General features: G+C 38.0%; 1 protein-coding gene across 11 annotated transcripts in view; it reads left to right on the top strand.

Moving 5' to 3' along the window:
• hdac5 (histone deacetylase 5) overlaps positions 1-12,879 on the top strand; it is a 361,492-nt gene that overhangs the window by 138,759 nt on the left and 209,854 nt on the right. For 6 of the 11 annotated variants that reach the window (XM_072561646.1, XM_072561640.1, XM_072561644.1 and 3 more), the window contains one exon: positions 6,228-6,299. The exons of 1 other annotated variant lie outside the window; for it this stretch is intronic. In XM_072561646.1, coding sequence (XP_072417747.1) covers positions 6,287-6,299 — 13 coding nt within the window. In that variant the 5' untranslated portion in view covers positions 6,228-6,286. Of the gene's footprint in view, positions 1-5,753; positions 5,845-5,876; positions 6,300-12,879 lie in introns of those variants that run through there. 4 more of the 11 variants (XM_072561639.1, XM_072561637.1, XM_072561647.1 and 1 more) reach the window with 3 other exon arrangements.

Here is a 12,879-nt window from a genome sequence, read left to right as displayed (position 1 = left end):
GGAGTGGTAAATGTACACAAGAGGGAGAAATAGTTGCAACAAGGGCAAATAATCTATACCATATGCGATCTGTGTGCACCAGCTATATTTGTCAAACTTATCTGCAGCTGTAAGGAATGGATGCTTCGGACGAAAATTGTTCAACTAATCAAGCAACCAGTGACCGTGAACCATGTTCCAATTTCCTTGTGTTAAGGGAAGTAAATTATTGAGGTTTGTAGTTAAAAGTTAAATGCGTCTGTTCTCTCTCTCTTTAGTTTCCCAGACACACTATGGGAATTTAAAAAAAATTGATGAACTCTTGATTTTCTTCAACTTAACTTGCTTTGCGTTTTTTCTACCACACATACTTAAGATAGACTCTTTCCCCCCTTTTTTTAGCCTCAGGACAATTTATTGTGATGGGTGGCGACTGACGTGTTACAGTTACTGACTACAAAATACACCCAATTGCATGCTAACCACTTTATTAGAAGCTGGGTAAGGGTGAATATCTCATCTCATCCATAAACCTTGACGTTGGTAACCAAAGTCGCAGAAACTGTAGCCAATCAAAGGCAAAGGCTAACACCTTCTGAATCCTAAAGTCCTCCAGTTGAAGCTGACTTCTTGTGGAATCAATCGGAGAGAAGGTAACTACTTAATATTTGCCTAATTGCTGGCAAGTTTACAAAGGCCCCAGTGGTCCTTCTTGACCAGCATTTAATTGCTGAGCTGGAGATAAAGGGTTGAGTTGCTTAGCAGGGCCAAATTTGATCTATTTTTTTCTACCAACTCCAGAAAGTGGAAAACTCCACCCATGCGAGGGACCTAACTAAAAGCCTTCTGAAAATCCAAATATATGACATCTACTGGTTCTCCCTTATCTATTCTATTAATTACATCCTCAAAAACTCCAGAAAACTAGTTCAGCGTGATTTTATTTTCACATAAACCCAGGCTGACTTTGTTCAATCCCATTAATTCTGTAATTGTATCTTTTATGGACTATAGCACTTATCCCACTAGTGTTGTTGACTGATTCGGTCTGTAAGTTTTCTTTCTCTTTTTAAATAGTGGAGTTACATTTATCACCTTTCAATGTGTATGGAATGCTTCAGAGTCTGTAGAATTTTGGAAGATGACCATCAATGTAGCTAATGCAGGGCCACGTCTTTAGTACTCGGAGATGCAGATTATCAGGCCTGGGTATTTCTCAGTCTTTAACCCCATTAATTTCTCTAGCATCTTTTGTTTTACCAATATTGATTTTCTTCAATTGCTCCTTGTAGCTAGACCCTTGGTTCCTGAACATTTCTGGAAAATAATTTTCTCTTTTCTGAAGACAGAACCAACTTTCTGCCGTTTCTTTGTTCCACAATTAAATTTCCACAACTTCGAACTGTGAGGGACTTACATTTATCTTTGCTAATTTTATTCTCTTCACACATTTATAGATTCTTTTGTTATCAGTTTTTATGTTCCTGACTAGTTTATGCTTCTGTTGTATTTTCCCCCTCTTGATCAATCTTTTTGATCTCTAAACTGCTTGTCAGGCATGCTGCTTTTTTTGACAATTTTATATGATTCCTCTTTGGAACTAATGCTATGCCTAATTTCTTTTGTAGTTTCTGGTTGAGCCATCTTTCCTGTTTTAGGAATGAATAATTGTTGTAATTCATGCATATGTTTCTTAAATATTAACCATGCCTATTTACTGCCAGCCCTTTCGGTAAGGTTCCTTGATCCATTATTACCTCATGTCCTCATTTCCTTTTATTTAGATTCAAGGTTTGTTTCAGATTAAATTTCACTCTATCTTATTTAACAATTCTACTACTTTATGGTTACTGTTGCCCAACAGACTCCATGAAACAAGTCTGTTAATCTTTTCTCATTGCACAATACTCCGTTTAGGAAAGAGTGCTCTCTAGTTGGCTCTTCAACAGACTGGCCTAATAAAAAATGTTGTTGTATACACTCGGGAGAATCTCCTCCACAGTATTGTTAGTAGTTTGATGTGTCCAATCTATCTGCATATCCCTTATATTGCCACTACTGTTTTGGGGTCTGTAGATGACAACCTCCGATGTTTTCTCCCACTTCATATTTTTTGTCTCTACCCATACATATTCTACACCATGATTTTCCGAGCCAATCTCCTTCCTCATGATTGGATTGATTTTGTCCTTTATTAACAATGCTAGCCTGTCTCCTTTCCCTATCTTATCTGTCTGTCTTTCCTGAATATTGAATACTTCTCGTGTCAGTTCTCATCTTCAGTCACCCTGCAGCAATGAGACTAGTACAACCATATCAAAAATATGTATATCTATTTGCACTGTTACCTTGAATGGTACAACATTGGTGCAACATTGCATTTTACTGGGATGCGGTTGGGGATGCGATTGTAATAAAAACATGGAGCGCATGGCTATCAACATAAAATAATGTGGCTCACAAATATCGAGGCAAAAGAAGCAAAATTCATAATGTTCTTAAAAGGAAGACTGTGACTGTGATGTTGAGGACCTAATGCTGTGGGGAAGATTGGACAAAGACGCTTGTGAAGGTTTATGAAGAGTTTTAGCAGATTTAGCTGGCCAGGTCAGCACTTTTTTTTTCCATCCCAATCGCCGTTGAAGGTGGAAGAGGATCACTTTCTCCAATATTGCAGTAAAATATAAGGATATCTACAGTGCTCTTAGGAAGGGAATTCCTTCTGAGATCTTGACAAAGCAACAGTGAAGGAACTGTGGTATCATTCCAAGTTGGTTGGAAAGGAACCTACAGTTCTAGGAACCTGGAGCTCATGAGTTTGATAGGTCCTTTGCAAGGAGATGTGGTAAGTTGTTAAAGTGCATCTTGTAGGTAGTACACAGTGTTGCCACTCTGTGTTGGTGGGAGAAGGATCAAATGTTGAACATGGTGGGTGAGGTGTCAGTCAATGGTCTATTTTGACTTGGATGGAGTCAAGCTTTTTGAGAATTGTTGGGGCTGCACATATCAGATAAGTGGAGAGTTTTCAACATATTCCCGACTTGTAAATGGTGGTCAGGCTTTAGTGGTCAAAGTTAGTTACATGCCATAAAATTCCCTGCTTCTGATTTTGTAGCCGCAATATTAGTATGGCCGGTTCAATTTAGTTTTGCTCAATGCTACACCTCAGGCTGTTGCTAGTCTGATACACGATACAGGAGCTTAAAGCATATTTCACATACTTCAAGTTTAACTGATTAAGCACAAAAATAAGCAACTTTATACAGCATAGAATGAAACAAAATAATCAAACTTTTGCTGTACTTGCTGTATAATTTGACATAATCCTGAATGTTATCCAAAATAATAATGTTCAGTGGATTACTCGAAACAATGCACTAAAAGGCTGTTTTCATTATATTTGAAAACATATTAAATTAAGCTGCAAGTACTCTTTAAAAATTACTAAATTTGTCATTGGAAGATTATTTTGTAATATTAGGGTTAACTAAACAAATTGTACTGCCATTGTATGATGATCAACATTTTCAATCTGAAGCAGGTGTGAAATAGGCCCGGAGTTAGTCTTACGTGCAGTAATGTTTAATTTAACTTGTGGCTATGTCAAAGACATTGATTTAGTAACTCCTGTGCAGTTAAATAGAAGCTTCAACAATTCTTGTAGCCTTTTTAATTTTAAAACAACAGGGGACATCAAACATCATAGCAGTGATGCTTTAGTGCTCACAAAGAGCTTTTTAGTGAACACAACAGGGCATTGTAAGAAGGTGTTAATAACAGGGAGTAAAGTTATGTGTAATTTTCCCTGCAGAAGAGGCATTTACTATCGTAATTTGTAGTCCAATGTAGTTGTAACACTGACAAAAATGATTTGATCCGTGTCATCCACGTGCTGCAAGAAGATTCTTGGTACAGCGTTTATACAAATTCTTCAACAATACATTTACAGCGTTTTTCCACTTTGGAAATATTCTTGTGCTTTTCTTTTAGTTCATGCTAATGTCACCCACTCTAATTAGTGGAATCACTTATGTAAGGTAGGTATGTTTGGAGGAGGTGTTTTATAATTTAATGTTGTGTATAGTCTCAGGTGCAATTTAACAGCATTATGACTGAGGAGCTGTAGTTATGTTGTCTATTCTCATCGGAGAGCCTGGAGAATACAAAGCTCCATCATATCAGTGCCTGAATGCAGCAACTAGTTCTGTTCTTCACTGTTAATTTCCTGTGCTTTTAAGAGTGGAAAGCAGTTAACTGAAAAGTAGATGCTTTAATTTTTGAAAATTTTGTATGATATAGTGAACTTCTAAGTGATCTTATGACCATTGTATCATTATACAACCCCCTTTAGCTGTTTTCAAACATGCTGCATACTCTAAACCTCACCAATCAATCTGTGCATCAATCTGTTAGGAATATAGTCTCAAATAATAGGTGGAAAGGGTATCAAGCTGAAGGACTCTTTTTGCTAATCAAATTTGGTATCAATGTCTGTACAAACCTTCCTATATTTTTTCCTTTGGATTTGCACACTTTGCTATAATTGCTCACTTCGCCTTACATACAGAGCTTTGTTTGGCAGGTAAATTGGTCAGAGGTAAACTAGTTGCCATTTCTCCCATGCCCTCAATGTTGCAAATATTGAATGGTAGTTGTTAGAAAAAGAACAGAAACTTTAATCAAGATGCTGTTTACTTAGATAATTTGTCACCTTTCTCCGACAAATTTCAATGAGTAAAGGCAAGCCTTTCTTGCTGTTTTGAGATCTACTTGAAAGCTGAACCAATAAACAATCATTAAATTCATATTGGTAGAAACAAGCATTGATACATTGAGTACAAAATTGAATTTTTGGAAGAATGACTAATTCCATCATAGCTGAATGGTTAACCAAGTTGCAATTAACTCAGGAATTTTAAAAGCTGCTCTTATTAAATGAGAAGTATTTCTTTTAATCATGTTACTTGTTTACTGTTCATGTTTACTGTTCAGTCACTAAGAGAAAACGTCTACTGCTTTGTGATCAATACTATACATCAGATGTTTAAATAATGTTAAATGTTTTCCAATAAAGGAAACTTGTACAGTAGGCACGATATAGACTTTAGTTCTCCTCCCAACAATGTTTGCCTTTGCAAATGTAAATGAACCAAATGCTGCATGTAATTTGGACCTCAGTCCTCTTTCTGAATTTATCTATCACTTATTTTTATGAAAGCCACCAAAAAAATCTACAGCTTCCCATCCAGTGTAAACTGACATGAATACTTAAAATTTAAATTTAAGATTGATCTTTTTTTCCTGTTCAAGATGCAGTGTGACATTGTTGCAAAACCTCTTCACAAATTGAGAAATTTAAAATGAGGATTATTTCAAAAATGCTATTTTGATCTGATTATTTATTACTGTCAATGAACTTTTTAAAAATGTTGTATGACTGAAAAAAAATCAATTTAAAAGCCTCAAGGTTGCAACTGGTGAGTATTTGCTCACTATTATGTTTCCATACCATCTTTGTTATCTCATTGCATTTAAGCTGAATATACAGTAGCATTTAACTACTCTTGGCAGTAACATTCATGGAGTTAAAATGTGCACGAGCTAGGAAATGATATTTTAAAGCAACTGATTGGTTGTCTATGTTTGTATGAATGTTCCTCGTTCCCAGAGCGTGCATGACCTATTTATAGCTGGCTCCTCCTGTTTTTCTATTTTGGTCTGCTTCAGGCTGTATTATTGTTGACTTTTATGTAAATGTGTTTGCCTTTAATGCAGTAGGCAGATTGTAAGGCTGCTTACTTTCATTGCCAGTGAGAGGATTAGTATTTTCTTACTGAACTGTCAGTGTATTAAAGTTGCTTTTTGGTAAAGGATTTTCTGTATCTAGCCACAATGTTGCATGTTGTCTTATTAATCTCTTGCTGAAAGGAAGATGACTGACTATTTGCTGTAGCAGTTGGATTGAAAATCACAACGCTAATTCAGGATGTTTGGTCTGCTGTGTGTTTCACCAGGCTTGACTGTGTTCAAAAGGAACAGGAGATTTTTGTACACAGCCTTCAGCAACAGGATTTAAAGGATAAAACAATACTCAACAGCTTAAACGTTTGTAAAAAGTTGCCTGTAAAAGAAGATTTGAAAAAATTATTCATTATTTGATGACTTTGTCATGTTACTGAAGCCCAAAGTGCCTGGACTTAAAAAGATGTTGCAGACTATTTATGAAACTGAATCGTGTTTTTCCTCAGATGGTGTATCTGGACAAGAGCAGCCCCTAGAATTGTTGCCACAAAGTCGGGTGCACACTATGCCAACATCAGGTAAGCAAAGTAATTTAATTGCTGTTCGTACCCTTAGCACCTGCAAAATTTTTCAAATTCAGGTTTTTAAAGTATTAAACTGAGTAGATTGTTTCCCATCCCATAGAATCCATGTAGCAGGAAATAAATAACATTTTAAAATAACAGTTTAAATGAACAACTTTTTATAATGTTTACGAACTACAATATTTTAAATAAGTTTGGATATCTTGGAATCACAATAATTAATTACTTTGCATGCATGTGCTTTTAGTTTCTTTTGAAAAGATGGACTGTGAAAGATTCGTGGATTTTTGTCGACTTGTTTTCAACATTTCAATATTGGTGTGAATTTTAAACATTTCTAAATAAATGTACATTTTTGAACATGGTTATTTTTGGAACCTGTTTATTCAGCACGTGGTAGTTATCTGTCAGCACTAGATAGCTATGTGATACCAAACTTCTTTTTGAGGTATGCCAAAGCTAAGAATATTGAGATATTTTTAGCTATGGAAACTTAAGCTTCTTAATGTTGCCAGCACAGCTTTTAAAACAAACAGTTGATTAATCCGACTTCAATCATTTTAATTCACTGTAGTCTTGTTTAGCATGTTAAATAGTTTGATTCATGTTTTTCACGTTAAAATATTGGTGTTAAGACTCGAGCAATAATTCAAAATACAACGTATTGTAAAGGCAGGGCGATAATATTCTGTTACTATGTTGATACCTTGCAGTTTGTGCAAAAGCAGTACTGAGTATAATGCCAGATTACTGACCATGTGTAGTGTCTTCCCATCCCCCATATTCAGGTAAGGTTGAAAATATCTGATTGGGAAGCTTTACTCTGACTAAATCTGCATATCATGAAATTCAGAGTGCAGTACTACGCTGTTTTAGAGAGCAGCAGTGTTTCCTGTTATTGCTGGAGTTAACTTATTTTTCATGAAAACAAGAGCATTAGGGTAATATGAAATAAATCACTTGTGACTTCCCTACACTTCAACAAAAGGGTGGTTCAGTTTGTTTTTAATTAGAGGGATTTTTTAACAGTATGTTGATTGGTTCTTGTTTCAATTGTTTTAAGTGGTATTTTGTTACTAACTATTTGGTAATAATGGGCATGCAGTTTAAACTATTAAATATACAGCGTTCTGTTGAAATAAAAAATACGCAATTTAACATTTCTTTCAATTGTTACAACTCCAAGGGAACTGTCAGAAAGCCATGAACATATGAACAAAACAAGTTAACAACTGTGTTAATTAAACACGGTCAAAGTAGAAATTTAGATTTTATAATAAATAATAAAATATAACCTTTCATAGGAGGTGTTTTTAAAGTTGATAAATACTAAGTCTTTGTTCAAGATGACCAAGACTTTGTTTAAGATTCAAGTTTCATAACATTATAACAGCTCCTTCCTTCATTCTAAATTTGTGTTGCGGCATGCCTAGTTGAGAATAGGCTGGGGCTGTTTCCCCAGGAACTTTGGAGGCTGAGGGCTGAGGTTAGAGGTTTATAAAATCATGAGGAGCATGGATAGGGTAAATAGACAAGATCTTTTCTCTGGAGTGGGTGAGTCCAGAACTAGAGAGCATAGATTTAAGGTGAGAGGCGAAAGATTTAAAAGGGACCTAAGGAGCAATTTGTTTTGTGCAAAGGTGTGTGTGTATGGATTGAGCTGCCACAGGATGTGTTGGAGGCTAGTATAATTGCAGCATTTAAAAGACATCAGGATGAGTATATGAATAGGAAAGGTTTAGAGGGATATGGGGCAAGTGCAGGCAAATGGCACTAGATTAAGACCATAAGACATAGGAGTGGGAGTAAGGCCATTCGGCCCATCGAGTCCACTCCACCATTCAATCATGGATGATGGGCATTTCAACTCCACTTACCCACATTCTCCCCGTAGCCCTTAATTCCTTGTGACATCAAGAAATTATCAATCTCTGCCTTGAAGACATTTAGCATCCCGGCTTCCACTGCACTCTGCAGCAATGAATTTCACAGGCCCACCACACACTGGCTGAAGAAATATCTCTGCATTTCTGTTCTGAATTTACCCCCTCTAATTCTAAGGCTGTGTCCACGGGTCCTAGTCTCCTCACCTAACGGAAACAATTTCCTAGCGTCCACCCTTTCCAAGCCATGTATTATTTTGTAAGTTTCTATTAGATCTCCCCTTAATCTTCTAAACTCCAATGAATACAATCCCAGGATCCTCAGCCGTTCCTCGTACGTTAGACCTATCATTCCAGGGATCTTCCGTGTGAATCTCCGCTGGACACGCTCCAGTGCCAGTATGCCCTTCCTGAGGTGTGGGGACCAAAATGGACACAGTACTCCAATGGGGCCTAACCATAGCTTTATAAAGTCTCCGTAGCACAACGGTGCTTTTATATTCCAACCCTCTTGAGATAAATGACAACATTGCATTCGCTTTATTAATCATGGACTCAACCTGCATGTTTACCTATAGAGAATCCTCGACTAGCACTCCCAGATCCCTTTGTGCTTTGGCTTTATGAATTTTCTCACCGTTTAGAAAGTAGTCCATGCTTGTATTCTTTTTTCCAAAGTGCAAGACCTCGCACTTGCTCACATTGAATTCCATCAGCCATTTCCTGGACCACACTCCCAAACTATCTAGATCCTTCTGCAGCCTCCCACTTCCTCAGTACTACCTGTCTGTCCACCTAACTTTGTATCATCGGCAAACTTCGCTAGAATGCCCCCAGTCCCTTCATCCAGATCATTAATATATAACATGAACAGCTGCGGACCCAACACTGAACCCTGCAGGACACCGCTTGTCACTGGCTGCCATTCCAAAAAATAACCTTTTAGCCCAACTCTCTGCCTTCTGTCAGACAGGCAATCCTCAATCCATGCCAGTAGCTCACCTCAAACACCATGGGCCCTCACCTTACTCAGCAGCCTCCTGTGTGGCACCTTATCAAAGGCCTTTTGGAAGTCCAGATAGACCACATCCACTGGGTTTCCCTGGTCTAACCTACTTGTCACCTCTTCAAAGAATTCCAACAGGTTTGTCAGGCGCAACCTCCCCTTACTAAATCCATGTTGACTTGTTCTAATCCGACCCTGTTCTTCCAAGAATTTAGAAACCTCATCCTTAATGATGGGTTCTAGAATTTTACCAACAACCGAGGTTAGGCTAATTGGCCTATAATTTTCTATCTTTTGTCTTGATCCTTTCTTGAACAAGGGGGTTACAACAGCGATCTTCCAATCATCCGGGACTTTCCCTGACTCCAGTGACTTTTGAAAGATCTCAACCAACGCCTCCGCTATTTACTCAGCCACCTCCCTCAGAACTCTCGGATGTAGCCCATTGAGGCCAGGAGATTTATCAATTTTAAGACTTTTTAGCTTTTCTAGCACTTTCTCTTTCGTAATGGCAGCGATACTCAACTCATCCCCCTGACTCCCTTTAATTGTTGGGATATTACTCATGTCTTCCACTGTGAAGACTGATGCAGAGTACTGAAGTTCTCCAGCTATTTCCTTATCTCCCATCACTAGGCTTCCAGCATCAGTTTGAAGTGGCCCAATGTCTACTTTTGTCTGTCGTTTGTTTCTCTCTTTATTATCCTCTGTTTGTTTTTGTAGCCTTCCCAATCTGATTTCCCAGTGCCCTTGGCCACTTTATAGGGTCTCTCTTTTTCTTTGATAGATTTCCTGACTTCCTTTGTCAGCCATGGCTGTCTAATCCCTCCCGGATAATCTTTCTTGGGGATGAACCTCTGTACAGTGTCCTCAATTATACCCACAAACTCCTGCCATTTTTTGTTCTACTGTCTTCCCTGCTAGGCTCAGCTTCCGGTCTATTTTTGTCAGTTCCTCTCTCATTTCCTCATAATTACCTTTATTTAACTGTAACACCATTACATCCGATTTTGCCTTCTCTCTTTCAAACTGCAAAAGAATTCTGGTTGGCATGGACAAGTTGAACTGAGGGGTCTGTTTCCATGCTGTTCATCTCTGAATCTATGACTATTATAAGTAAAATATCAGTAAGAGAAGTGTGTTTTTTAAATGTTCCTTGACTTGGCAAATTCAACTGAATATAAATTGTGACATGTGACAGCCTCAATGCAATCCATGTACATTTCTGAACATGGCAATAGTAGCAAATATTCAAATATTGTTAGGGTGTTGGGATGAGTCATATTTCACCTTTGTTCTTTGACTGTACTAGATGTTCATGTAAACGTCTGTCACTGTCAAGTCTCTTGAATGTGTTCTGAGGTCCCCTTTATCTGTAAATCAGTTGGCTTGATTTTCTTTGGCAGATAGCCAGTAATTTGGCTGTTTTGTGCACAGCTTATTAATTTTTTTATCATGCTAACTACAGTTATGCAGATCTTGCCAAGACAGCCTGCTTTTACAGTAAAATGTTTGACCTTGAGCGCAATTGTTTTAGAAAAACATGTTTTATAAGCTCTTTACCTTGTTTGTAGAAGGTGTGCACAGTAAATTCTCACAAACTCCACTGTTCATAATTTACAGGCAGTACTGTTCCTGGTGGATTCTTGCCATTTAGTTCTGTAGAGTATTTACAAGGTATTTGCGATAATTTTGCTTTGCATGATCGTTTTTACACCTGAAAAATCTAATGACACGGTGGCACAGAAGGAGAGAAGGATTTGAATTAATAACACCAATTTTTTGTGTTATGTCTAAATTCAAAACATAACAACACTTTTAAAAATGCTGATAAATAAATTCCCTACATCTTAAATGAATAGCCTTGCATTCCTATAATAGTCTTAATTCTTTGTTTATTTATGTTTACATGGGATGTGGCTGTTGTGGACAAGGCCAACATTTGTTGCCTATCCCTAATTGATGTTGAACTAATTGGCTTGCTAGGCCAATTTCGAAGGGCCATTGAGAGTCAACCATGTTGCTACTGTTTTATAGTTCACTTTCTGTAAACATCTATTTGCTGCCATGCCTATGCAACATAGAGACTTCCCATGCAATTTTGAGGTAACATATTATGCCAATGTATGGAGAAGTTAAACATGAGCAAAATTGTTTTTCAGCATGTTCACTAATGTTCAGTTTAGATTCCATAGGGGCCACTCAGCTCCTCATCTCATTAAAGCCTTGCTACAAATGTAGACAAAAGACATGAACTCTCGAGGTGTGATCCTTATTTCAAGTGGATGGGCGTACAAGAGTAGGAAGTTTTGCTGCAACTGTACAAGGTTCTAGTGAGGCCACATCTGGAGTACTTTGAGCAGTTTAGTCTGCTTATCTAAGGAAATATTGTTTATTTGTAGGCAGCTCAGAACACTCACTAAGATAATCCCTGCTGTGGAAGAATTGTCTTATGAACAAAGTTTAGGCAGATTGAAACTCAGCTGATTAGACATTAGAATGAAAGGTGATTGCATTGAACCATATGGGATTCTTAAGGGGCTTGGCAGCGGAAATGCTGAGACGATGTTTCCCCTCATGCAAGAGTCTAGGACCAGTGAGCATAGTCTCGGAATAAAGGGTCACCAATATAGATTAGATTACTTGCAGTGCGGAAACAGGCAGTTCAGCCCAACAAGTCCACACTAACCCTCTGAAGAGCAACCCTCCCAGACCCATTCCTCTACATTTACCCCTTCAACTAACACTATGGGCAATTTTGCATGGCCAATTCACCTAACCTGCACATTTTTGGACTTTGGGAGGAAACCCACGCAGACACTGGGAGAATGTGTAAACTCCACACAGACAGCCGCCTGAGGCAGGAATTGAACCTGGGTCTCTAGCACTGTGCGGCAGCAGTGCTAACCACTGTGCCACCCATAATTTAAGATTGAGATGAGGAGGAGTTTCTTCTGAGTGTTTGTCTTTGGATCTCCTTGCCAGAGAGACTGTTGAGGTCGAGGGCTTGTATATATTTAAAGCAAGGAAAGGACAGGAAAGTGGACATGTGCAGTTCTGATAGGATTGACCTTATTGAATGATGTAACAGACTCGAGGGGTCAAATGGCCTGTTCTTGTTTCTCTCTCCTATGATCATCTTATGTTCTTGGGTGAGGTTGAAGGCATTTGACAGCAAGACAGTATTTGATACATGTCACCTCAGTAAAATTGTAATCAGAAAAACTCTTTGCTGTGTGGAGTCTTATGTAACACAAAGGATATTGAAATAAATGCAAAGAAAAACAGAACTAGTGTTTTGAGTCCCCCCAGAACACTTTTTCAGAATTGAAGGGATCTGTGAATTTTATGGGTTTTATTGTAGGGAGAGGAAGTGGATTCGCTGGTAAGGTTGCTCTGTTGCTAAAAAAACAAAGTGTTAATGATAGTTGAGAAACGATATAGATGAAAATTATCTGATAGTGGTAGGTGTTAATAGCGGACAATAAGTCGGCTTGGCCGAAGCCATCACATTTCAGTAAGAAACTGGTGGGAAGGAGAATCAAAATAGACGATAAAGATCATAGTCTTTAGTTGATAAACTGTGGAGCTGGAAAAATAGGAGGTCAAACAGCATTGGAGGAGCAGGGAAGTTGACTGATGAAGGACCCTGATCTGAAACGTTGACTTTCCAGCTTCACCTTTT

The sequence above is a fragment of the Chiloscyllium punctatum genome, chromosome 42 (assembly GCF_047496795.1).
Source record: "Chiloscyllium punctatum isolate Juve2018m chromosome 42, sChiPun1.3, whole genome shotgun sequence".
Taxonomy (NCBI): Eukaryota; Metazoa; Chordata; class Chondrichthyes; order Orectolobiformes; family Hemiscylliidae; genus Chiloscyllium; species Chiloscyllium punctatum.
The sequence above is the reverse complement of the archived record's forward strand: the minus strand, read 5'-3'. Positions and strand labels throughout refer to the sequence as shown.